The 26,895-nt window shown below is 42.9% G+C and overlaps 1 protein-coding gene across 1 annotated transcript; it reads left to right on the top strand.

Moving 5' to 3' along the window:
- Positions 1 to 497: 497 nt before the first annotated feature.
- On the top strand, positions 498 to 26,573 carry NT5E (5'-nucleotidase ecto). Its single transcript, XM_009475667.2, has 9 exons — positions 498 to 845; positions 4,915 to 5,137; positions 11,057 to 11,245; positions 15,830 to 16,027; positions 17,534 to 17,685; positions 21,174 to 21,282; positions 22,081 to 22,230; positions 23,819 to 24,019; positions 25,750 to 26,573. Exons 1-9 carry the CDS (start codon positions 513 to 515, stop codon positions 25,905 to 25,907), a joined length of 1,713 nt encoding a protein of 570 aa, XP_009473942.2. The 5' UTR covers positions 498 to 512; the 3' UTR covers positions 25,908 to 26,573.
- Positions 26,574 to 26,895: the final 322 nt, after the last annotated feature.

The raw sequence follows: 26,895 nt of genomic DNA, 5'->3' as shown, positions 1-26,895 counted from the left end.
CTGCTGCCTGAATTCTCGCCTCGTTTGGCCTCCCGCAGCCGGCTGAAAGCCCGTCTTCGACCCGGCAGCAGCTGTGCCGCGGTGCGGGGAGGACGGGACAACGGGGGCTGGGGCGTACGCGGGCGCAGGACGGTGCCTGGGGCTCAGGGAGCCCCGAGGACCGGCGGGCGGCGGTGCCGGCCGCCCGGCGCACCGAGGGAAGCCTCCCCCAGCCCTTCCACAAGCCCCGCCGACGCCGAGCACCTGCGGCGGCCGCGCCCGACGGGCGGCGAGCGCCTGCGCTGCGGGCGGCTGCCGGCCGCCGGCCCCGCGCAGCGGCAGCGGGGGCGCGCAGCCCAGCCCAGCCCAGCCCAGCCCAGCCCAGCCCACAGGCGCCCCGGGGAGGCGCGCAGGCTGCGCGGGTTCCCCGGCGGCTCGCCCGCCCCGCCGCGGCGCTCGCCGTCCCTCCTCCCCTCCCGCAGCCGCCCCCTCTCCCGAGCGGTCCCGCGGAAGCGGCGCGGAGCCGCCGCAGCATGGCGGGGCGGGCGGGAGCGCTGTGGCTGTGCGCGGCGGCGGTGCTGGGCGCGGCGGCGGAGCTGCGGCTGACCCTGCTGCACACCAACGACGTGCACGGGCGGGTGGAGGCGCAGGGCGCGGGGACGCGGCGCTGCGCGGGCGCGGAGGGGGCGGCGGGCTGCTTCGGCGGCGTGGCGCGGAGGGCGGCGCGGGTGGCGGCGGAGCGGGCCGCGCACCGCAACGTGCTGCTGCTGGACGCCGGGGACCAGTACCAGGGCACGGTGTGGTTCTCCCGCTTCAAGGGCCGGGAGGTGGCCCACTTCATGAACCTCCTGCGCTACGATGCCATGGTAAAGCAGGCCGGGGGCGCGGCGAGCTGGTCGGTGGGGGGCTTCCCCACCTTGGGTGCTGGGGCTGTTCCTCTCTTCCCCCCCCGCTGCCGTTTTTTGCATTGCCGCCTCCTTGAGTGCCTAGCCCTGCATCAGAAAAGGCTGTAGGTGACACTAAAATCATGGTCAAAGGTAGCTGGAGGTAAGCAAGAAGAGTAGCAATGCGCTAGGTGATGGGCACCTGGCCAAATGAAGTCGTGAGCTGGCAGCACCACGACCAGCTAGAAACTGGGAGCTGATGCCAAAGCTAGACAGAGGAAAAGGCAGTGTTGTAGTGGAAGAGCTCACCTTGGGAGAGGCAGGGGCTTGGGGCAGTCGAGGGGCTGGACGGGCTTTGTTGGAGAGAGGTCAGCAGAGGCATGGATGCTAGCCCAGCAAAAGCCGGGCGAGGAGCCTGGCCTGTGACAGAGGGGTTAACCCTGGCCAAGGCTCGCAGCCTGCCCTGCTGGCTTGGCTTTGGTCCTGCGGGAAGGGACAGATGGCACATGTTGGCAGTGCTGTTTTGAAGGGTAAGGATTTTTAGTTTTCATCAGTCCCACCCTGGTTGTGTCCAGTCCCACCAAAGCTGTGGTCATGACAGGGTGTAAGGGGCTGTGTGTGAGTAACAGCGCATCTGTGAGGGAGCTCTTTGAGACGGTGCCAGTCCTGCACCTTTACTCTGTCTCTTTTGGTCGTCCGAGTACTGAGAGGAAGGTAGAAGAATTTGAGACTTGAGATTGGTGAATGTCAGTCCGTGTCCTGAAATGTTTTGTCTCAGGGCAATAGCCTATTAATATATAAAGAATTATTGTGGCTTATTTTGCTTGCGTACAGCCCCAGAAAGGAGGAGAGATTAAAGTTATGTTTGAGAGTGACTGCGTATTTATTTCATCCCAATTGACAACTTGAGGGAAAAAATCTTCTGTGCATATCACATCCTCTGTCTTCATCTTTTTTGCTTTCTCTGGAAAGGACTGCACTTTCCCAGGTAAAAATGGCTTCACCCATTTCTTCCCTCTGCCTCAGAACAGCTACGGAAGGGAAAGGGATTCCCCAGTGCCCTCTCCTAGCCTAAACACACTTCATACCAGGTCTGTGAAGGATACTGCTCCCTGTTCACATGGCCTAACGAATGGGTTCCTAATTGTAAAACTAACATTAACAGGGTTTTTCCTCCCGATGGTGACGGGGAGGAGTGTGTGCGTTCAGGACTCATCCTCACCGAGAGCTGGGGAGCACTTTGGGATTCTGCAATGCAGAAATAGCTCATGGTGGTTTTTCCTACCTTTCTTCCCAAAGCTTGCTGCTGGCTGTCATTTCTCAGCCTTGCGTTTGCTGGTTTGACTGGTTCATGGGCAGGCTGGGAGCTTGTACAATTCCTAATTGTATCACAAGAAGAAATTCTTTCAGGCAAAATCGGCAGTGTTGAACTAGTGCTCAGTTGTAGAAACACGTTATGTAGGAAGCATCTGCTGCCTGTTTAAGAGATCCCTTTTTTCATCAGAATAAGACTAAAAAATAATTCCACACTGTACTGGATAGCCAGAGGCTTCTACTGGATGCTAATGCCTCAGGTGAAGTAGTCAACCACTTGCTCTCTGTGGAGGTGCTGCATATTGTAATTTGAATATTGTCAGTGGATAGAAGGGGACAGGATAGACTGAGACGCTACAGACTTCAGCACCTTGCTTTGCTACCAGAGAGCCTGAGGACAGATGACGAGTGTTGGGCAGTGCTGCAGCATCGTTTTTGATTCTTCTGTCTGTGGGCCATGGGGACCATGCAGTGGGGATGGTGGCCGGGGGGCAAAGGGAGTGAGGTAGGAGCCACACTGCAAAAGGGTGAGCTAGTGTTTCTTTAAGTAAAATTTGGGAAGTCACATCCCTGACAGAAGGGGTGGGGATTACTGAAACGGTTAGAAGTGAGATACAGGAGTAGGATTACAAACAGGATGAAGGAGGGAACATGAGTCACAGAAGTTGTTACAGGATGGGGGCAGGAGGCATAGGGCGATTTAGGGCAGCCTGGCAGCATTAGGGGTTTGTTCCACTAATATGACAAATTTCCTTTTTTAGGTTTGCCCTTTTCTCATTTATGCCCATTATCACCTCAAGCCTATTTTGTCTTGTTTAGCTAGGTATTGCCTTCCAAATTTTCTTGGCACTAGCTTTGCTTTTTGGTGTAATTAACACCAAAATCCAAATTAAGTACCGCAAAAGCAGTAATTGGAGGGGTGGTAGAAGTCTTCTAGTTTTACTTTTAAGCTGCGTCCTTCTGTTAATTTGTATCTTGATTTTGAAATATTTTTATCCTGGTTTCTTGTGAAAAGGAGGATTATATGATCACATGCTGTGTGCCTGAATATTTCTGTCTATTCCCCCTTGCGACTTAAACTTATGTTGGCCAATAGATTCAGATTTGGTGAAGGGATATTGCGCAGGTACGGAGTCCTAGAAGCTCTGGGTGTAAGGGTAGTTAGGTAGAATACAGGAACCCAAAATGGTCCACATCCTCCTCCCCAGAGGAGGAGCTGCATCAAAAATAAAACTGCATTATTAGCCACCAGTGATTTCTCATGAACAAGAGACTTCATAACCACCCACACCATGGGAAAAGTTTTGATCAAAGCTGGTATCCTAATGGACATGAAATAATCCAAATGCAAGATACCAAGCCAAGAGAAACAGGATTTCATAAGTAGTTGATTGGGTTGTTTTTTCAGAGTAAGCTAATAGCAGTTACATCCAATTCAAATTCTTATTTCATATGCAACCTTTTTTTTTGGGGGGGGGGGGGGTAGTTGCATATTTAGGAGGAACAGAAGGCATATGCATCAGCCAAAAGGGTGCTCTACTAGTCTGTGGATGTCTTTTCAGAACATCAGTCAGCATCAAAATGTGTTTCCTTAGAATGTTATTCTTTTTTATTATTATTACTTCTTATTTTTTACAGCAAATTAGATTGCAGTTAGAGTACGGTTAGAAATGGAATGTAGTTGGAGTGCATTGTGTGTTCCCAAATTAGGATTTTCTTAAAGGTAATTCTCAGTTCTTTTGGAAAAGCGTTGCAGCAGCATGAAAACAATTTGGCATCTCAATATGCTACCAGGTTCTTGCATATATTGTGCTTCTGCAAAGTTGCTGTCTGTGGAGGTTTTGCTGGCTATTGCCAAACTTGCAGGCACAGGCATGTGGCAACTTAGGCTGAGCATGAAAAAGGGGTGGGTAGGAGAAAGTTCCATGGTCCTTTAAAGTAAATCCATTTTTGACTGCTTAACCAACCTAGAACAACTAAACATTCTCATCTTACTGGTATTACCTTGCTAATAAATAACCTGGACTGCTCATTTTGTGTGATAGTCTTAGCAAGTGACAGTGTTATGCACACACCTGCATGTGTGCGCACACACCTACAATGGATTGTCTATGGAGATTCTCCCTAGTTGATAAACATTAGAGCTTCCACTCATCCCTGACGACTAGGTAATGATATTGATGATGGCTAGAAAATGATATTTTTTTGTTACGTGTTAAAGCACACAAGAACTCTTACTAAATGTGAAGGAAATAGGTTTAAAAACTGTAGTCCAAGCACAAACTCTTAAAATGCATGTTTTATTTAAAGATAACAAATATTGTCATTGGCATTTAACATTTTTTTCAGTATTTTTTTAAAAAATGTATTTTCTGTACACAAAATACATGTTTTCCTTTGTGGTTATTGTTAATCTTCTTTTTTGCAGTTAAAGGATGAAAAACCAGTGGGTTTTAATCCGGTATATGATTACAAACACATATTTAGATAGGTTTTAGATTTCAGCTTTCACATCTGTATTGATATAAGAGAGTCTGAAAAGCAAAAACCTAAACCTGAAAGAAAAAAACATTTCTGTGTTCGTGAGAAACAGGAATATGCTGTTTTAGAGAAGAGAGGGTTTTCTTCCCTAGAACATAGACTTTGTTTTCTCAAACATACCCTGTATATCATTTATGAGAGTATTTAGACTGAATACTGGAGGTAGGGTCTTACATTTTCTTCTTTCTTTTCACAGGCTTTGGGGAACCATGAGTTTGATGAAGGTGTGAGCGGATTATTGGATCCTCTTCTTAAAAATGCTAATTTTACAATCCTGAGTGCAAACATTAAGGGGAAAACCCCATTAGCAAAGGAAATGATGAAATATGTTAATCCTTTTAAAATAGTACATTTTGACTCAGAATCAGTAGGAATTGTTGGCTACACTACAACGGAAACTTCTTTTCTTTCACAGCCAGGTATGTTTTCTTTAGTATATAAGTTTAAATCCTTTGTTACTATTTTATTACTTGCCCACTTTTTTGTATTCAGAGATGAATGTTTTCAGCTGAAAAGTGAGAAGTTTGTTGTTTTATCAGTATTGCTTGTATTACTCAACTTTGTAACTGCCTGATTTCTAAACTGGAGAAGGCTTGTTAACATTAAAAGCCGTTTTCATACAGACATGAATTATTTAGCATCACTGAATTATCTAAGAATATAAGAAGGTCAGTGAGACTGCAGGAGAGTTGGGGGCGCCTTTGGGGTTTTTCCTGTTGTTTGGGTTTCTAAGTTTATATTCTTTTATATTTTATTGTTATTTATCCACTTAAACAAATGTTAAAATGTGAATACAGCTTGTCTCTAGAGTGAAATGTGTTCAAACCAAGACATTTCTGTGTGTGTTGAAATTTTGCTCTTGGATGCCTCCACGCTCAAGTCCTAGTAAAAACAAGAAGAGCTTCATATGTGTTTTTGAAGCAGAAGTTGCCTAAGATGTTTTTAACGTCTCAGATATTTCCAGAAATTAGACTACAGAAGGAACACCCATTCAGCTTTTACCACAATTGCTTCATTCATGAGTAAAATTAGAATTGATGAGGAAAAAGACTTCTCAATTCCTGACTACTTTTTCCAACATTTAAGGGGTTTTGGTTTGTTGATGAGTTTTTTTAGTAAAGTAAAATGGTCTACTGGAATGAGAAACACATTTAAATCAGCTGTAGGAGATCTGAGTCACTGCCGGCTCAAAGCTCAGCCCCCCTCTGACAAAATCAGACTTTCTTCCCTGGTTTCCACATTGAAAAAGGACCTCATATTATTACTTCTCTTTCCATTGCTTAGTAATGAAGAAGTAATACATAGCTTTCTTGAGGAAAGGAATATTCAATACTTTGAGGAAATATTAGAATATAAAACTTCCTTCTGTGCTTTTTAATTCCTATGCCGTATGTGTAAACTGTCAGGAAGTGGACGGCTGAGGTCAGAATAGACTTCTGTATCTCACTTCTCTTTTACAGTGATGTGTTTTTGGACTCCTTTCTTTTTTTCCGCCAACGTAAAAGAAAATTGATCTGTGTTTTTTGCAGGCAGTAGAATTTCAGCTGTGCTTGAGGGCATGAGGGTAGATATCATCTGACATCCCGCTAAGTTTGAAAAATGGACAGACAGCCAATCTTGTTCTTCATTAAGGGTTAATAAAATAGATCTCAGCTTTTCTTCCAAACAACTGTGTTGGTGTGGTGAGATCATCAAATTAACTTTCTTGCAAATAAATGTACAGATGGTGTTGGAATGATTCTCTGAAGCATTTAAATGCATTTCCAGTGGCATCTAGACATCATATTGAATGCCTCAGTATGCTGAGACATAACAGCGGCTGCAACTAGAAAACACAGTGTTAAAAGCAAAGTCTTGTTAGCTCCATAGATGGAGCTGAAGCAGCCCTAAGCTAAGTATGTCCCACAGTGTATTTGAGCAACAAGCAGGGCAAATTCTAACAGCAGCATTTATAGTGATCAGAGTTTTTGTCATTTTCCGCTTTGCCTTCCCAATGTGTGGAGGAACATTTGGAAGCTTTGAAAATGTGAATTCAGGATCTGGTAATATAACTCAGTGACTATATATCACCCGTGACTTAGCAGTCCTTCAGACTGATAAAATCGTGGCAGAGGTGGGTTGGTGGCAAAATAATTATCAACCTAATTCCTTAATTCAATGAATAAGATGATACGTTATGATTTTTAAATTCAGCACCTTGCTTATCTGTACACACTTCTTCCAGATGATTCAGTTCTCTCAGACTCTGCAGCAATTGCTGTGGCATGCTGTACACTCTTAGGGCATTCTCAAGGCTTCAAATTAGGAAGCTTGAAAGTGCTGAAACACGTGAATTCCTACATGACTGCTTTCCCTGGAAATCTTCCATGAGTGTGATTTCTTCTATTGTTAAATCTCAATAACTTCCACACAATTATGAAATTACAACTTGTACTTTTCATAGTCTGCTTAAAACAGCTATCAACATACCTGAACAGAGTATAAAGTCCTTAAATCTCAGTGTTTCGATTGTGAAGGAACAATTAATCCCTGCTGAAGGTACTGTTAATGTTACTGTTTGGAAACCACAGGGCTGGGGAACTCTTAGCACAATTTATAGATTACAGCCAATTGGCAGCTTTTCTAAAGTGCTCCTCAGTTTTGCTGTATACAGCTATCTCAGATGAATGCCCAGCCAGTTTTTCCATGTCCTGCAAGAGTTGCTCGTAACTTGGCACATAGACAGAGTTATCCATGTACTTGGTTTGCACTGATAATCCCAAGACCATCTTTCTAGTATTTAATGGTACCAGCTCACTTGCTTTAGTTCTGCAGTGATGTTGTAAACCCACAAAATAGTTAATGTCTTTACATGTCCTGAGAGACACTACATACACATTCGGTGTTGTGAAATAATATCTCATTTTGTCCGCTGTCTTTTTGTATAAGGTGGAAACCCAAAGCTGCTTACGCTGTAACCCTACAGGCAGCAAAATATTTACTAAAACTATCAACTTGGCAGGGTGTTCTAACATCAAATTTTAAATTCCATTTATTCCACTTTATTCTGGCTAGCTTGCATAATGTTTTTAACATGCAGCCAGTTCTTTTTCCTTGTTCGTTTATAGCACAGTTTGGATGTTTTATCTGAAACTCTACCCCAGCTAAAAAGAGAAAAGGATGTCACATGAATTTAATGCCTTGAAAGAGAAGTGAAATACTGACATGAGCAATAACTAACTCTTAAATAAGCACTTCAATTCAGATTGTTTTGAAAAATGCACAGTTGAGAGTATATTGCTTTTTGCCTGGTTTCTTACAGAAATGAGTGCTGTGTAGTTGCTCTTACAGTCCTCCACTGTATAACTTTTGAACCTGCTGGCCCATTTCAGCTCTGTTAGATCCAGTGCTGAGATGACTAGGATAGGAAGCCATGTGAGATGCCACGGCTAGGTTGTGGAGAGGGCGTGCAAGAAGCCCCTGCAGCTCCCAAGCAGGAATCCCTTTCCGAGGGCGAGGTGGGCAGCAGGCCGTTGCTGGGTGGGTGGGTTGGAAGCACCGCTGCCTGCCCCAGCGCCGGTGGCTGCCTGTGCTCTACTCTAACAGTCCCGGGAGAGAGATGGACTTACTGGCATGGGACAGGTCTTGTTTTTCCTCTCATTATGAAAGTAGGTTTGTTTGTTTTATTGTGGATTGAAGATTAATAATAATATGTCTTCAGTGTATGGTGCATTGTAGGCTGCAGTGGTGTAGAGGGGTAACAGAGGTGGTGCTGATGGGGAGAGCTTGGTTATCATGGGCCACCTGGCTGCATGCCATGGGAGAAGTTAGCCTGCAGGCAACTGCAGCTAGCACAGCTAGCCAGTGGCTCGTTCTTGCTCTTCGTTTAGAGAGCTCGGCTCTCTTTACAGAACTGGTCCCCACACCATGGTATGCATGGCTGTTGTAGCTGGTCCATGGGTGGCGAGATGAGTACGTGAAGGGCCTACGCTCAAGGAGAATTTCTCAGACTTCCCCTTTTGCCAGTAGCTCTGCATCAGGCCCAGCTTCTGTCAAGCACAAGGATGTACAAAGAGGGGCTGAAGCTGGTGACTTCCTTCAGCCTGGAGAAGGAAGGCTAAGGGGGAACTAAGTGCAGTCTTCCACTGTCTGAAGGGGGTTTATAGAGAAGATAGGGACAGACTCTTCCCAGAGGGACACAGAGAAAGGACAAGAAACAGTGGGCTCAAGTAGTAGCACAGGAAATTATGGTGGGACGTAAGGAAAAAACTTGGCACAGTAAGAGCAGTTAAGCCATGAAACAGGTTGCCCAGAGAGGCTGTGGAATTTCGGCTTGCTCGGACAAGGCCCTGAGCATCCTCGTCTGGCTTTGAGTTCCTGCTTTGAGCAGGTTTTGGAGTAGGTGGTCCCTTCCAACCTCATTTAACTTACGACTCTGATTCTAAGAAGAGGTCTACAGGAAGAAAATGTGGGGATGCACTGCACAATTCACTCTGCAATGTGCGGCACAGAGATTCCCTCTGGCAATTACAGAACTATTCAGTGGGTGTGGTGGTGAACGAATTTATGTAACCCTCTTTTATCTCTTCCATTGTAGCAGCTTCCTCTTCATTTCCTGAGACATTTTGCACTGGATTGTGAATTCGTTACACTCCTCCCTTTGTTATGAAATAATGTAAATCTTTTGATTTTAAAGGCGTATTTCAAAATAGTTTGATCAAAAAACTCTGCAGGAAGGAGAGGAATTAGGTAGAGGGGGAATTGGTAGAGATGTTCCTCAATTGTCTTCACCGGAAACTTTAGGATTACAGTTTGTTGACTCTGTTCTTAAACTCTATTCTTAAAACTTTGTCGAAGAAATTAGCCTCTTACATAGGAAGTCCTTTTGTGCAACCCAAAACACTGTGCCCAGGATAACAGCGCATGTTTGTCTAGTGCTCTTGTAACTTTTTGTCATGTTAGAATAATTTCAGCAGGCACAAGAAACCTTACTGAAAGATTGTCAGTTTCCCAACATTGTGGTCCCAAAAAGGTTTCTCCTTTCCAGACTTCCATTCTTTATGTTCTCGTTTCAGGATGGTAGCTCAATTGTGTGCTGTGCTGTATTGGTATTACTGAGAGTGGTTCACATTAGGTGAAATAATTTGCGTAAAAAGGCAATTCAGAGTTCAGTGCAGGACTTTGAAGAAGCTGCTGTTTAAAGCCTCAGGGAGAGACGAGGAAGGACGAGATGAGTGTGGAGTAAAAAGAGAGATTTAACTTGGGAGAAGATAGAAGATCTCAAATATAATTTGGGAAGAAAAAAAGCTTTATAGTACAATACAAATGTTTATACTTGAACACTTACTGACATACTTAGTTTCCTTTCTCTAGTTAAATAATAAAAGCCATTCAATTTTTGATCCCACAATTGGCATCACTGGAATTTTTTTATAGAGTTTCGATTTGTTTAGTATAGGCAAGTACATACAGCTCAATGCAGGAATGTTGTATTGAACACGAGCCAACAGTGTGCCCTGGCAGCCAAGAGGGCCAACTGTGTCCTGGGGTGCATCAAGCACTGTATTGCCAGCCGGTCGAGGGAGGTGATTGTCCCACTCTACTCTGCACCGGTGCGGCCTCATCTTGAGTGCTGTGTGCAGTTTTGGATGCCACAGTACGAAAAGGATACGAAGCTACTAGAGAGTGTCCAGAGGAGAGCCACGAAGATGGTGAAGGGTTTCGGGGGGAAGCCGTACGAGGAGCAGCTGAAGTCACTTGGTCTGTTCAGCCTGGAGAAGAGGAGACTGAGGGGAGACCCCATCGTGGTCTGCAGCTTCCTCACAAGGGAAGGAGGAGGGGCAGCTGCTGATCTCTTCTCCCTGACGACCAATGACAGGACCCGAGGGACCGGCAGGAAGATATGCCAGGGGAGGTTTAGGTGGGACATTAGGGAAAGGTTCTTCACCCAGAGGGTGGTGGAGCACTGGAACTGGCTCCCCCAGGGGGCAGTCACGGCACCAAGCCTGACAATATTCAGGAAGCATTTGGACAACGCCCTCAGACATGGTGTGAATTTTGGGGTTGTCTGATGTAGGGAGAGGAGTTGGACTCGATGATCCTTGTGGGTCCCTTCCAACTCAGGACATTCTATGATTCTATCGTTCTATTAGTCTAAGCACACAGGTGCTCCTGAGAGGCTGGAGAACATCAGATCAGGAGCTTGAACCAACTAAGGGCATTTGAAAGCCACTGACATTCAAAGTTCCATTAATTATACAAAATAGTATCTGATATCAACTACTTTTTTTTTTGTTTTAACTAGTAATTAAGGTACTTTGTAAATGCATTCATGTTCTCTCTCTTTTTTTTTTTTTAAGGTGATGATGTAATCTTTGAAGATGAAATTGAAGCATTGCAAATACAAGTGAATAAACTTACTGCTATGGGAGTGAACAAAATAATTGCTCTAGGACATTCTGGTTTTACTGTGGACAAAACTATTGCCCAAAAAGTGAAAGGAGTGGATGTTGTAATTGGAGGACACACAAACACATTTCTCTATACAGGTATTTTACTTCTTACTAAAATGTTGCTTCTAAAGCAAGGCTGAAACTGTTTCTCTTTAAACTTGGAGAACTTTCACAAATATAGTTTACTGCTGGCTGTACTGGGCCAGATTCACAGCTGGCACCTATCCATAACTTCCATGGAAGAAACTAATTTAAAACAGTCTGTGAGCGAGAAGTGCCCTAACTCACTGAAGGTTCCTTAATGCTGTGGATGTTCAAGATGACCTATACAAAGCGGGACAGAGGAATAAAGATAGTAATACCGGTAAATTACTGCCAAACATATTGTAGCTGTTTCAAGCTCACACGTGTAAAGGAGTAAATAAGATGTTTACATTTAAACTTGTATATGACTTAACCAAAAAAATCAATCGTATAAGACTTCAAAAGTGATACTGATGTTCATTTTCCATAGAATCTTACGCTGTATTCATAGGTCTCCGTTATCCTTGCCATTAAAAAACTTTTCTCAAGTTAACTCTGTCTTTTTCAGTCTTTCTTTTAATCTCTGACTTTATTCTTCTTTTCCCTAGAGGTAGACATCATTCCAGAGATAAACATTGTTGATCTGCTTTCTTCTGCAGCAATGCTACTTTAGGCAAAACCTGCCATCAGCAGCTTCTCCAGTACTGCTGCCTTCCCTGTGCCAGGACACAAGTAAAAGAAAGGCTGGGTTTTTTTAAACCATCAAAGATAGTTCACTAAATTTAGTAGAAACTTCATTAACTGGTTGAGACTATGACAGGAACTTTCTGTAATTTTCAGCAAAATTTCCCTTGTGACGTGATGGCAGAGACAGACAGCACCACATACCCTAGGAACTTAACCACTTAAAGGTTCTGCACTGTCAGTTTCATCCTGTCCTCCTCCTACTCATCTCCTCTCACTTCCTTATGCCTTTTTTGCCTTATCCGGGCTCTCACCTTTTACTGCCCCACTTGTTAAAGAGAAACAATTGCATGCTACAGTTATACATTAAACAATTCAGAATATCTCTTGAATTTGGCCTCAGGGAACAACTTTGATCACTAAGCTGGAGCCACAAAGCATTTGCACACCTACCTACAAGTCACTGCAAACACTTAGCATAGGGGTGCAGCAGAGAAGTGGCCAAACTGGAAGAGACAACAGGACCGTCCATCCCAACGTCTTGTCTCCAAGAGTGACTGAGGGAGAATGTTGAGGGAAGACTCGACAAACCTGTGGAGACACTGTACGCAAATCTGCCCTCGTCTCCCACCAGCTTGCAGCTCAGGGACTTCCCAAGCCAGAAGTGGTGTCTTGGTATTTACCAGCTCCTGCTGGAACTTCTCTTCCCTGAACTTGCCCCATCTCCTCTTGACTGCCTTCAACCTTCACAACAGCCGGTGGCAGGGTGTTCCACTGCTGACCTGCACATCCTGCAGACCTTAGTCTTTTCTCTGTGTGCAGCCTGCTGCCCACTGGTGGCATTTTTCAGCAGTTTTATTGAATTATCTTTGAGATGGGAAAACCAAGGATGCATGCAGTATTCAAAGTGTGCATTCATTGTGGGTTTACACGGTGAAATCCAGATTCTTTTGCACAGGCTTGTTGGTCAATGCCTGTAGAGAGTTTGTGCCTCGAAGCGGTAGCCATAGTAGTCAAAGTGCCTTATTGGGTGTGGTTCAAAGAGGCGCCACTGTTCACAACTTGGAATCGTGATCTGAAGTGCTCCAGGAGTTGAGATATCTGTGTTCATATCCTTTCTAGATCTGTAGGAGTTCACATGCACATCTCTTGTCATCCCAGAGAGTACCCCACTGTCAGACTAGACTAGGTCAAGCTGTTCCATGTCTCCCCATTTGAAGCTGTTCAAGATTCACAAGGCCAGAGAGAGCACGCAGGATGGGACTTCGCAGCCTTCAGGTTAAAGACCTCAGCTGGTAGTAGATTCTGGTCCCTTTTCCAGGGCTGTACTGTTTTGATAAGACAAGTCTGTCTGTCTTTCTTACTTTTTTATTAACACTGGAGAGGTGAGAAAAAATAAGAAGAAATATCTGGGGGAGATACACCAAAAAATATGTATCCACTTATTCAGTCAAAATATGTTTTTTGACAGAATGTGGTCTGAGTCTATAATTTTTATTCCAAGTGCTGAGAAGCACTTGCTCATCTGTCCAGGAGCACCATGAGTGCATTTGTGAACCATTCCCTTCTGAGTCAAAGCCGTCAGCCAACATTCACAATGAAATAGCCACATCTGTGGAGGTGATTTGACTGCAGAGTAAAATCTAATTTTAGGTGTCTGTTTGTGTATGTCTACGTGTACATTAATCCTGTAAGATCTCATTTAAATCAAGAGATGTAATCAATAACTGGCAGCAGAATTTGGGAGAATGTTTCAGCTCAATCTAAGTGAAGATGTACCAGCTGGTCAGCTGAATCTCTGGCTGTCGTGGAAGCTGAGAGACATACTGCCCATGCAGACACCTCCATAGAGATATCTTAATATAATCTTGGACTAGTCCAACCTATCTGACTCTAAGACATTTGCAAATCTCCAGTTTATCCCCAGATTATGTGGCAAATGTTGTCTTGACTTGTTCAGGTGTGCTTTGGATTTGTAGAACTGATTCAAACAGTAATGGCAGTTTTAGGTTAGAGCATTTTGATTTCTGGGTTTCATTAGAAAGGATGTTCGGAGAACATAGTGTGTTGGCTAAAATAAGGTAAGAAAATAGGAAAGTGTTACAGGTTCTTCAGTTACCCAGTATGAATTTGTGCATTTGTAATGAAACAGCATCTCACACTTTGACTGAGATGCGTGCATGAACTCTAGTGCTGTTTCCTTTAGGGATAAGATGTACTGAAATGTCTTTTCATTTCAGAAGGAACACATCTATCTTAAAACGGAATAATGTCGTAGTGATAATTAATCCTGCAAGACAGTATCAGTATCGGAAAGTATTTCTTCAGAAAGCAAGAAATGAATAAGGCTCTGGACAAGCACTTAACCGTGCACAGCTGATGTAAACTAAAATGATAACCAGAAAGCATAACTTTCTCTTGCTAATGCTGTGTTCATTCGAGGAATACACAAGGGCAAGAGTTCAAAACCAATTCCTTTTTCAGTTCCAAAAAACCCCACGCCACTTTTGCATGCATAAATCCTCCAGGGTACTCATTAGCTCCAGGATTTCTTAAATTCTTCCCAAAATAAATATCGAATAGTGAAGAGGCACCACCAAGAAACCAACTCTGTCGGCCGGGCTGAAAGTAGAAGAACTAGTTCTCTGGTAAAGTTGGTTTAGCTTGTAGTTTGTTATAGCCCTGGAGTAGAGGAGGGATTAGAGATAAATATGACTCGTACTGGAGTTCTAGGAGGAACATTTGTCATGCTGCTTATCGCAGGATTTCATATTATGTAAACGACTGTAAGTAAGTGGAAGGAAACCCATTGTTCTGTGAGCAGTGAAAGTGAAGAGCCTGTTTTCCTCTGGATCCATGTCCTCTGTGCCCGCTGCCCTGTCCCCCGGCGCCACCAGCACCCCAGCGCTCGCCGACGTGTGGATGGGAAATGCCGCTGGCTGTGGGGCAGGAGCGAGCAGCAGGCTTTGAGGGGGCTCTGCAGTGGGGCCTCCCATGCAGCACGCGATGCCTCGCAGAGCTGCCTGACCTTGGTCTTTGCTGACGGTGGGCTGGAAATACTGACAGGAATAACAGGGGGGAGTCATACTACTCAGATAATATTGTCAAGGAGACAGGGAGAAGGCTGGTACCCTTGAGAAAAGAACTGTGTTGTGCAATTCTGCTGCTTTCTTCCCCTGTGTGGTTTCTAAATCATGTGGTAGCCTATGCCAATTGAGCTGAGATCTCTTTTCTCTGTAAATGCCTTGCTTTAATCCATCTGTTTCCAAGTCCTACATCTAATCACCCTTCAAACTTTGCAGGTTGATAAGAGTTTTAAATCCATGACCACATAACTCTAATGCTAATGAAGTTTGCTTTTGCAGAGGGTGTGCAGCCTGTCTGAAATTTTGGAGGCTAAGCTTGCTATAGTAAAAAAAAAAAAAAATCAGTTGGGTGTATGCAAAATTCACAGAACTGCTTGTAGGTATTCTAACTGCATATTATCAATAAAAATAGTTAGACTAGTTAGTTAGTTAGACTTCTTCATATCAAGAAATTCTATGTATGTTTTACTAACATTCTCATTTTTTATCATCTGATGCAGAATAATGTAGTGTGAAGGCTTAACAATAAACTTTTCAGCCAGAGACTGGTATGTGTGCGTTACTGAGAAGTTTAGATTGAAATAATTGGAATGAAATGTTCCTTTGTTGCTGTTGTGACATGATGTCATGGAGAAGTGTGCTGTCACAATTTAAAAAACACTGTGGCAGTTATTAGAGCTCATGTCCTGAAAACAACATTGTCTCTTATGGAATAACATAACTGAACAGTCAAATGTGTGCTTGTCATCCAATACATTCATTGTTGTTTCTGCTTAATATCCTATTTGGTTTTTTTTAAGGCTGAGAAACATTTGAAATATTATTCTAATAATTCCTCAAAGTTCACGTGAGCTGAAGACCCACTTTACACGCTTGTTTCATGCAGGTACCCCACCCTCTACTGAACAGCCAGAGGGCCCGTATCCGTTCATGGTTCACTCAGATGATGGGAGGAAGGTGCCAGTTGTACAAGCTTATGCTTATGGAAAATATCTTGGTTACTTAAATGTTACATTTGACAAGAAAGGAAATGTTGTTGAAGCAGTTGGAAACCCCATTCTGCTGGACAGCAGTGTTCCTGAAGGTATGTGGATTAGGTGTTTGAATTTGCCTGCAGCACTCTACTACAATTCAAGCGTTATTATGTTAAATACACAGTACAGTGTCACAGAAGAATTCAGCTTTCTTCCTGATCTTGCAGTTCTCTTTGGTGTAGAGTTCAGGCTGTGTTACAGTTGTACCCATTTGCCTCTATTTCTCTTTCTGAACAGTGGCCTTTGAATATGCACAAATTCAGTGTATTTCAAATCACTGAGAGTCCTTTTGTCGAAACTCAGGTGATACATTACCTTACCATTTAGTAGAGCCCATTTTAGCTAGCCCTGTAATTATGATTTAAAAGATTATGAGGACTAATTTACACTGTTTTGCTGGGGGCTGGGTTCTTCAGAACAGCGTTTAGGGCAATAGAGGAAAGTGGAAATGTTCCAGAAATAAATTGGAATACTCTGGCAATGCACAAATATAATATACAAACCCCACGGCTTCTTGTTTTCAATGCCGAATGTGTTCAATGTGTCAGCTCTGAAACATTTAAAGAACTGGGAGGAGGAGAGTCTCTCTGTTGCTTTCTGCTCGTAACTCTGTCCGAGCTCCGTTACCTGCTTTTTGTCAGCTCTGTAATTACCTGGGGCTGGTTCTCTAGTCTTTGTTTCTTGTACAGGGTTTGCTGTATGAAGCTCTGAGCTTTTACCAGACTTCCTAGGTTCTACCAGAGTATTTATAAAATAAATCCTTTAAAAATCATGTGTTCATAGATAGTCTTATTTACTGTGTTATTCTCAGTGATCTATTAATGTAATGAGATGATGTAAAGAGACTTTACGTTCTCTCTCTGATGTCAGTAAAAGTAAAAATTCAGATACAAAGGTATTCTCATTTCATAAGTGTTGCTGTTGCTGACAGTTACATGGCAAATTGCTTAAAACTAATAGCTGATATAAAACAGTTGTGACATTATCTGTCTGTATACACAAGTATCTTTGTATCTGTTTTTTTTCTGAAAGAATTAGATTTTCTCCTGGCAGACAGATGTGCATAGAGAATTAATTTCTAGAAAGGGTTTATTCCTTGACATTGATGCTTGAGCTAGCATTCCTTTTAACAGTACATTAAAGGGGAAGAAGCTATAATGAGAAAAAAAAAATTATGTCACATAAAGACCAAGCTCACTTATATATTAAAAGTTCTTGTATAGAAGCTCTCATCTGTCAAGGTAGGTGCTGGAAACCCCATTGGGCACAGGTTAGAACAGGACTGGGCAAAAATATTTTTAAGTGTTACGGAGGAGATAACCTTGCTGTGGCACAGGAATAGCTTGTTCACTTGATTGTCCCATCCTGCCTGCTCCCTTTACAGACTTTGTTTGAAGTGAGTGTAGATGTTGTGTTGCTTGAAGAGGCTTAAGGGAAAGTGTAACATTTTAGAATCATGAAGAGTAGGGTTTTTTTCCTAAGCTTTGTATTCACTGAAGTGTCATTAATATGAGATACATGCGATGCTTATTTTACACTTTTATACTACTTTATAGATGAGCACATTAAAGAAGAAGTGGAAAAATGGAGGAAAAACCTGGGGAGTTATTCTAAAGAGATTGGAAAAACTAGTGTTTACCTGAACGGTACAAGCCAAGCGTGCCGTTTCCAAGAATGTAACATGGGAAATTTGCTTTGTGATGCTGTGGTAAGATGTTCCCACCGCAGGTGGCAATCACATCTAAGTGTTACTCCAGAGCTATCAGATGAAATGCTCCCAGGCTCCAAACTTATAAGCACACAGGCTCTGTGCTGCTTTCCAACACCACAACATCTAGTGCGTCCCTAGAAAGATCTGGCAGAAGCAAGGCTATAATGAATCTTGCTGTATCGAATAAGGAGCGGTTTATTCTTTGTGTATATCCTTATATATTGAATGGCTTGTTCACAGCTGTCTCTGAAGCTGCCGTTTTAAGAGACACAGCCATCTGATCTAAGAGCCCATTCCTTAAGCAAGGAGGAGAACTCGGCTCCCCTGCCCCTCTCCCACCCTGCTCACGGCACTTACCTTCTGCCCCATCATTACTCACGGGGCTCTGCTGTCACCCTTTTTTAATGCACTAGCCCAGAAAAAAAATTCTGGGTAGTTTTCTGCTGAGTTATTGATATGAATTGTCCCCTCCGAAGAGTCCAAAAGGTGCCAGCTGAAGCAAAGGAGAAGTAAAGGCCATACACACAGCCCATTGCAGAAGAGGTAAAAGCCCCCAGCACCCCATCCCAGAGGGAGCCCCTGGCCCCTGCCGCATCCGGACAGGTATCGCTGGGCTTTAACAGTCACATAACACCGGAAGGTCTCTTTACGAGAAGTCACTTCCAGTTTTTAAACTAGTTGGTTTTGACTGTTGTACTCTCCCACAGCAGCACCATTTCCTTTGGGTGTTCCAAGGAAAAACGTTCACTAACGTGACTGTTTCCAGAAAATAAGCATTGCCATAAATGTCCTGCAGCATTGCCACAAAGTCAGGAGCCAATTAATCATGAGTTTTCATTTAGGTATGTCACTAAAGCTATTTATTCAGTCCATGTGATTGTTTTTATTGTAATCCTTAAAATAATTCTTAGTTTGTGGGCTAATTTCCAAATTAGATTAAGATTTGGGAATTCTGCATACAGTTCTACTAAAAATGCAATGCCTTTGCAAGTCCTGCTAGACTTTTTAATATTTTTATTTGAAAAATGCAGTCAAATGCTTTGGCACTTTTCAAGCTTAAAGAAAGTAACTCTGTAATCTTACAGAAGTCTGTAGATTTTCTTGCTATACATTTTGTCTTGGGAGGGCAAATTCTGCTTTAGGTAAATGGATGTCTCTAGACAACCATCTGCAGTCATCAGTTGATACATGGATTACCCTTCATGTTCTTTGCCTTACCAGTTCTACGCTTGCTTTCCTGTCTGCTGCCATGCATTCAGGGGTATGAAGGTAAAAACCAGACCTGCCTCTTCCGTAGGCTTTAATATTTAGAGTTGTCGTGGGAAATGTAGAGATTGAGAAATGTGGAAGATAGATATTGATTGATTTGTGCTGGGTCAAAACAGAGGTCCATGTAGTTCAGTGATGCTTCTCCAACAGTAGCCCAAAACCTCAGAATGAAAGGTTGACAGACCCAGACGGCATTTTACAAAGGACTTTAAAGGAACTCAAACGTGAAATGGCTGTGAAATTGCTAACATCAGTGTGTGAGCTCTTGTTTTAAACTGCCTCTATGCTCAGGATTGGAGAGCAGCAAGTGTAGTACCACAATTTAAAAGTACTTCTATAGGGAACTGAGGAATTAGAGATTTGTAATCCTGATATCTGTTCCAGGAAAATCAGTAAATTAGGGGGTATAGTTCAGACTGAAATCAGCAAACAGAAGAAAATCCATTCATTGATTAAGTATGAGTTACGAACTTTAGAGTATCTTATGGATCTGGCTATAGGGAATAACTTTGATCACTAAGCTGGAGCCACAAAGCATTTGCACACCTACCTACAAGTCAGAGGCTGCAAACGCTTAGCATAGGGGTGCAGCAGAGAAGTGGCCAAACTGGAACAGACGACAGGACCGTCCATCCCAACATGTCTCCAAGAGTGACCAAGGGAGGATGGTGAGGGAAGAGCATACACCCGGACAAGCCTCTGGAGACACTGTACTGAAATCTGTCCCCATCTCCCACCAGCTTGCAGCTGAGGGACTTCCCAAGCCAGAAGTGGTGTCTTGGTATTTACCAGCTCCCACTGGAACTTCTCTTCCCTGAACTTGCCCCATCTTCCCTTGAGCCCCTTCAGCCTTGGCAACAGCCGGTGGCAGGGTGTTCATCTTTTGTTTGTGTCCAGCCTGCTGCTCACTGGCTGGGTGCCTGCTGGAGGCCAAGGAGTAGCCCTTGCACTGGAACACTCGGTCCCTGTCCACCCTCTTCACACCACTCATGATTTTATAGGCTTCTCAAATATTTTCCTTCCGTTGTCTCTTTACCAGGTCAGACAGTCAGAACCTACATCATCATTCTACGTTCAGAAGCTTTTCTGTGTCTTTGACCAGCCTTGTCACCCCCCTCTGAATCTTTCTGAGTTTTTTATCATTCTTGAAATAAGAAAACACACTGATTGCTACCCAGCCTCCACATGCCCCTCTTGATTTTGTAGACTTCTGTCATGTCCTTCCTGTATTTCTCTCTTTGTGAGACTGAAGAGTCATAACCACAGTCATTCCTCTACAGAAGTCAGTCCCTCCCTTCCATTACCCTTGTTTCTTTTCTCAGCCTTTTCCTGTTCTACTCAGTTATTTCTGATGATCAACACTGTAGGCTTATCATCCTTATGCTACTGAGTAAATCCCCTGTCTCCATTTTCTTTACTACTTAGGATGTCTCAAGCAAATACTATCTTGTCCTTGCGACTTGCTTTTGTCAGAGTTTTGCTGCTGTTGGAGACACGATGCTGTACGGAGTAGACTTTTGGGTTTCATCTGATTTGCCTGTTCCTCCACTCTTCTACATTTTTCTAGTTTGCCAAGAGCATTCCAAATATTAAAAATCAATCTATCTCAGAGAAGGTGAAAAATACTAATTCCCTAAAACGTGCAACAGGAGCTAGATTAATTTATAAATTCCCCTACATGTTTTTAATGTACAGCTATATTTAAGGGCCTCTTCACTTCCGAATTCTCCAAATACGCTCAAATCATTTGTCTTTATCACAGTGGCTGGAATCAAAAAATCATCCTTCCCTTGTTCAGCTGGCCTGCCCTGGTCATGTCATATAAGCACAGATTATGAGAGAGTCCAAGAGTTCATTACAGAAAAAGGCAACTATTTTTCCTGTTAAAAGTTTAAAAAAAGTGAAATACTGTAATGTTTTTTTGCCTTGTTCTGTAATAATTCAGCATTTGGCAGTGGGGCTGAAGGTAATGTCAAAGAAGACGGGCTGGATGGGGCTCTGAGCAACCTGATCTAGTTGGAGATGTCCCTGCCAGTTGCAGGGGGGGTGGACTAGATGACCTTTAAAGGTCCCTTCCGTCCCAAAGCGTTCTGTGATTCTATGAAGATAGAAAACCTTTCTGTCTCTTTTCTGTCTCAGATTGTATTGGATGTAAATTTCCAGAGCCTAGACTTAAGTGAAGGTTAAAAATCAGTTTAAACATTTTCCTTTGGTAGCTTTACGAGAATGTCGCACATCCGGATAGAAAGTCCTGGAACCATGTTTCAATGTGCATCCTGAATGGAGGTGGGATACGGTCACCCATTGATGAACAGAGCACTAACGGTATGTAAAATTACAAGCTGAACGACAACTTTATCAAGAAGGAAGAATCAAGTTATTATGCAAGCCTGAACCCATTGTTAGGTATGGGCTTGTTTTGATGGGATTTACAGAGTGTTTGGAAGCGATTTCAAACTTTCTCAAATGGTTATTCATCATGAGAACACAACTGCACTCAGGCTGACATTAATAGAAGTTACCAGCATTGTTTGTGCACAGTGCTTCTTATAATTTCCCTCTCTCCTTGCTGCCTTGGAACAAAGACAGACAGTGGATATTCTTCACCTCCTACTGCAGAGGGTCATACGGTATGGTCGCTGGGAGCCTTCTGTAGTCTGCTGTCGAATAAGTGAATTCTAGGGTTTTCTGAATGGTAAGGTTTTACAATTTTTATTTTCCTGATACCACATAAATGAAAACTGAAAACAAACACCTTTTTCAGTTTAGCTAAATATTTCTGTAGGACTACATGAGTAAATCTTAAGCAGTTGGAAAAATTGTCTGACTTGGTAAGAATATCTGTTTATCTTAGGTTGGTGGTTTGTAATCTCTTTTAGTAGCATTATTTGAATAGCAATACATGCAGTTACATCAAACTCAGATTTGTCGGTCTTGATACATGCTGGATGATGAAAACGCAGGTTCTTTGGTTTGGATGTGATCCTCACCTCTACTGGCCCTTATTTTCTCAAATTCTATTTGACACGTTCCTTGTCAAAAAATCTACTGTTAAACAATCCTAAAATAATATTGTAGACTTAAAAAAAAAAAGCTAATGTAAACAAAGTCTCATTCTCCCAGGTAGCATTACTGTGGAAGATTTGCTGACTGTTTTGCCATTTGGAGGTCGTTTTGATTTGGTAAGGGTAAAAGGCTCCACTCTGAAAGAAGCTTTTGAGCACAGTGTGCACAGATACGGAAGAGGAAGCGGAGAGCTGCTGCAGGTTGGAGGTATGCTTTCTTCATTCCTCTTCTCAGTTTTCCAAGCCAGCCATCCCTTCTGTTGGCACTATTTGTATTCCACCTGGAAGTCGCTTTAAGAATGGAAATCAAGTTGGCCATACATCCTACCTCCGTGCCTCACACATCCCAGCTAACTGACACTGTTTATCCTGCGTATGTTTGAGCTGCTGCAGCACGCAGGCCATTGCTGTTCCCTTCAGCAGAGGCAGGATTCCCAGTTAGTTCAGTAACCTGTAATAGCAGCAGTTTAACACTTCAGTTAACTACAGGAAGATATAATTGAGCATAGCTGTAACACAGTAATTGCTACAACAAACTCTTGTTTTCAGTTCTTCACCGGCAGCCTACCTGAAACCCCAGACTGGATGTCTCTGACAGTTATTGCCAAAGTTCAGTTTATCAAAATAATTTTGTACCATTGTCTAATGATTGCTGACAGTTTTAGAGTGAGTCCAAGTGGGTTATGGAACTGCCTCAGTGAATTTGTAAATATTTTAGGGATAAACAGTTAATATTAAAAACATATGCATTTCTTGAATTGCACCTCCCTGTATATTTATCCACATGTGTACTAAGCTACAGTCATGTTTATTCCTGGTCGGAATAAAATCCAGTGTGGATTTTGTTGTTTATTTAGCAGAAAAGCTAAACTTCAAGGGCAGGGGCTGAGGGGTTCCCACCCTCCATGCCTCTCCCGCCACGTAGCCTGGTGATGGGGGCACTTCCCCGCCATGCAGTCTAGAACCCCCACATGCCAAGGACACAACCCACCTCTCGCATGCGAGGCAAGCGCTCCCACAAATTACCACATTCTTGGGTACCACTAAGGTAAAGCAGCAGCAGCAGCAGCCCCTCTGCTTGCTGCCTTCTCACAGAAAAAGAAGATAAGTAGTAGGTCTGGAAAGAGTTCAGGACAGCAGATCCAGAGCAGGAAGCGTGCCAGGGTTGGAAGAGGCTCTGTGCTTTGGACTAGCTTTAAGCGGCTTCCTGATCAGCAAATTCTTGGCAGTGCTGTTCTGGGGGCCTAACTCTCCCCCCAGGCTTTGACTGAGGAAAGCTCACAACTAGAAACATTACTTCTCCTACAGTGAGTAGAAACCGCAACGTTCAGCCCTGGCCTGGCTTTCTTTTTTCAGGACAGTACTTATTATCCATAATAGTTGCTAAGTTAGGGTGGCTGGCTGGCTGGCTTTAAAAGAAGTCACGTCAGCCAAAAAGACAGTGGAATGAGAAAGCATATGACTACAGAAATAAGGAAAGGTATTTTTATCTTGCAGTATCCTAAGCCCAAGACTAGTAATTTCCTTCTGGGGAGTGGTGACAAGAAGAGAACAGATAAGTAACTGAGGTGGGACACTACTTCAGCAATTCTCTAATCTCATGAATTTTCTTGGATGAAAGTTGATTATTGTGCAAAGAAAATAGGGCATTAACTGGTATCACTCAGAACAGTATAACCTCTCAGTCACAGAAGCTGACATAAATAATCTGTTGAAAATAGTGGAGGATGCTGCTTCCAGCACTATGTGTTCAATAGGCACTGCATAAACTGGCATTCAAACGTGTATTTTCGTAGGCATCCATGTGGTCTATGATCTCTCCAGAGACCCAGGAAGCAGAGTTATTAGCCTAGAAGTGCTTTGCACAGCCTGCCGAGTCCCAGCCTACTTCCCGCTCCAGATGGATGAAATATACAATGTGACTCTTCCATCCTATATGTTATTTGGAGGAGATGGCTATCATATGCTGAAAGACAAAAATCTGGGATACAGTAAAGGTAAGTGTGGGCACCAACAGGGTAGCAGACAAACAGTTCCTAAAAGTTAAAAGATCTTTTTATAGTACAAGTCTCAGATTTTCTGCTTTTATTGGATAGATTAAATTTGCTTGTGATCTGACTGCTCTGGATTGCTAGTTTTGGTTCTAGCCAGCAACGACACTCTTTTTCAGTTAACTTACAAAAGTCTCAAAGAGAAAGCGAGCCTCATCAATTCCGCACTGCCTACAGAGCAGTTCTGAGATCATGAAAACCAGAAAAAAGGCAAAAAACACACTATAGAGAGTACATAGTATGTGTACTGCCTTGCATTTGTACTCATTACCAAACAATACATCAAAAAGAAAGCTCTTCAGACTTTCAATTTCTGCTGTATACAAGTATTTGCAAAGACAGAATCGTCACCTCTACTACGAAAGGACATGCAGCTCAGGCAAGCAACACAGAGGGCGAGGGGAAAGATGCTGACTTGCTCTGCAGGAATTGGCCTGCCCCTCCGAAAGCAGTGGGACTCTCACGAGTTCCGCGGGCGGCAGCACGCAGGGGGCTGACAGACGCCACGCTAGGGAGGCAGAAAGGAAGTGTTTTACAACGCTGTCTTAAGATCCGCTAAAGCTGCATGCAAACTGTTAGAAATTCAGCATTCATACAATTGACACGTACATCTTTTAGGACAAAGAGAACCTTGAAAAAATTTGAGATTAAAATCCATTTTTTCTGAAAACACAAGAAGGATGTAGTGCTGTATTTAAAAAAAAAAAAAAAAGAAAGAAAAAGTACCTTCTAGGAGCACATCTACATCTCACAGAACTTTAATTTCATATGTTCTGCTTCCAGATGGTAAAAGCATGCTTCGACCAAAAAAAATTTTCCTTTTGGACCTTCGTTACAGACTATTTTTTTGCTTCTACAGTGTGTTGCAATTTAAAATTGATTCTCACAGGTAGGATCAGTGTTTTAAATCAAATTCAGCCTGCAGCATGTAAATTTGGTGAGGCTGTCATTTTCAGCAAGTATCTGTTTATGCAGAAATAAATTCACATAGGGAGAAATCATTAGGAATAATGAAAGGGAACAACTTGGAAGCTACTGTAAAGTCTTCCAGTATACCAGAGGGCAAAACTATAATTACTTTTAAGACGGAGGAGTTCCACTTCAGGATTGCAAGAGCTTGGCTCAGAAGGGGCTTGTGAGATGGCTGGCAGCAGTGACTGAAGAGGGTCTTCCCCTGTAGAAAATCCACATCGTACTGTGTGTGCACGAAGCAGCACCCAGACAAGAAGTTCTTCCTAATAAAAAAGTGAAGTTAAATTTGAAAAGGTGTAAGCCGTGGCTTTGCCAGATCTAGAGCGCTCTACCCCAAAAAGGTGGGAGACTATCTCAGTCTACCTACACCTGACTGGAAGTCACCATTGTAACAGATGAAAAAACAACAACAACAACAACAACAAAAAAAAAGCCAGCCAATGCAAAAAGAATTCTTTTTTTTGGTAAAATCTGAGTTGCTACCAAAAATTCTGGCTACAAACCACCACAGATGTTTTATCTGTGCCCAAGAAACAACTCTCCACACCCCACGCTGTCCTGATGTGTACCAATTCAGAATGGCAAACAGTTTGCTTTAAGACTTGAGCTAAAACTGCAATTTTAGACAGTTTCTTAAATTTTGGTTCAGAGCTTGGCTGCTGCAGAGAACACTCTACCTTCTGTTTGTTTGTTTGTTTGTTTAGGTGAACCTGATATTGAGGTTGTTTCCCGTTACCTCCAGAGAATGAAGAGAGTTTACCCAGCAGTTGAAGGTCGAATAAAATTTTCTTCTGGAAGTCTTATTGAAGGAAGTCTTACCCTGATTTCTGTGTTGTTCACTGCAGCATTCTTGCACGCCTGATTTTTGCTCACAGTATTTGTGTTTGGAGGAAGGCAAGAGGAGGGATGATGCTGATGAAGGGAAAAGAGAACTGTTTTCTTTTCTTAAAATGGATGAGTGTTTATGTTTCTGCATGTCATCGGTAAACAGCACAAAAAATTGTCTAATCAGGTAGAGCCATTGAAGCACACCGTGCAGAGTGGGCGGGCACAATTCATGACTTCTCTTCGTCTGAATCAGCAGGTACCCACGATTCAGTTTGAGGTTTCAAGAAGCAAAGTTCCAGTGAATACTAATGCTCCATGATGAAACAACCACTCACCGAAATGGGATATTTTTATTTTTTCAAATTCTTTTAGCTGCTTTAGATAGTGAGTTGATTAAGAATCTGATTCCAGTAATGTAAACAAGCTTCTAGAAATAGATTTATTGAAATTATGTACACTTTCCTTCGATCTACACTCAGGGTTAAAGCTTTCAAGCTAATAATTCTACTTTGCTTCCAGTCATATTTATCATACCTACAGCAATGCCTGCAAGAGCTGGATTAAACTCAGCATCATTGAAAGCATGAGGTCCGTTTACATGCAATTAAAAAAAGTTTTTCCATTTTACTTTTGAAGATGCGGCATCTCACTTACGTTTTCCATTAATAAAGGATGCAATGAAAGCTTGATTTGATTTTGATTGATTTTAACAAATTGAGTATATAAAAACTTCACTATTTAACATGACCGGTTTGGGGACTGTATCTAGAGTGAGAATACAACCTAGGATTCTGTTTCATATCAACATGCTCAATTTTACACCTTTTTCCAAAGATGAAAGCCCAGGGCTGCTGAGCGTTGCTCTGTATCAGCACCCTTCCGAGAGAAGGTCGGATACAGGCGTTGACTCCTGCAGCACTGCGGCAGCCCTTGGAAGTTGCCCAGCAATGGGGCTTTTTACAGCATAACCTGGCTTTCTCACGATTGTGATCATAACTCAGAAGCCCGTCTCCTCTAAGGGG

Source organism: Nipponia nippon, unplaced genomic scaffold, assembly GCF_047370975.1.
Source record: "Nipponia nippon isolate SJK-2023a ecotype South Korea unplaced genomic scaffold, ASM4737097v1 scaffold_4, whole genome shotgun sequence".
In the NCBI taxonomy this organism is placed as follows: Eukaryota; Metazoa; Chordata; class Aves; order Pelecaniformes; family Threskiornithidae; genus Nipponia; species Nipponia nippon.
This window is presented reverse-complemented; position numbering and strand designations above follow the sequence as displayed.

Excerpts from the sequence above, each read along its gene's own strand:
- NT5E (XM_009475667.2), top strand. The coding sequence starts at position 513 with ATGGCGGGGCGGGCGGGAGCGCTGTGGCTGTGCGCGGCGGCGGTGCTG. Across the intron at positions 846-4,914 it reads TCCTGCGCTACGATGCCATG|GCTTTGGGGAACCATGAGTT; the intron begins GTAAAGCAGGCC and ends TTCTTTTCACAG. Across the intron at positions 21,283-22,080 it reads TGATGAACAGAGCACTAACG|GTAGCATTACTGTGGAAGAT; the intron begins GTATGTAAAATT and ends TCATTCTCCCAG.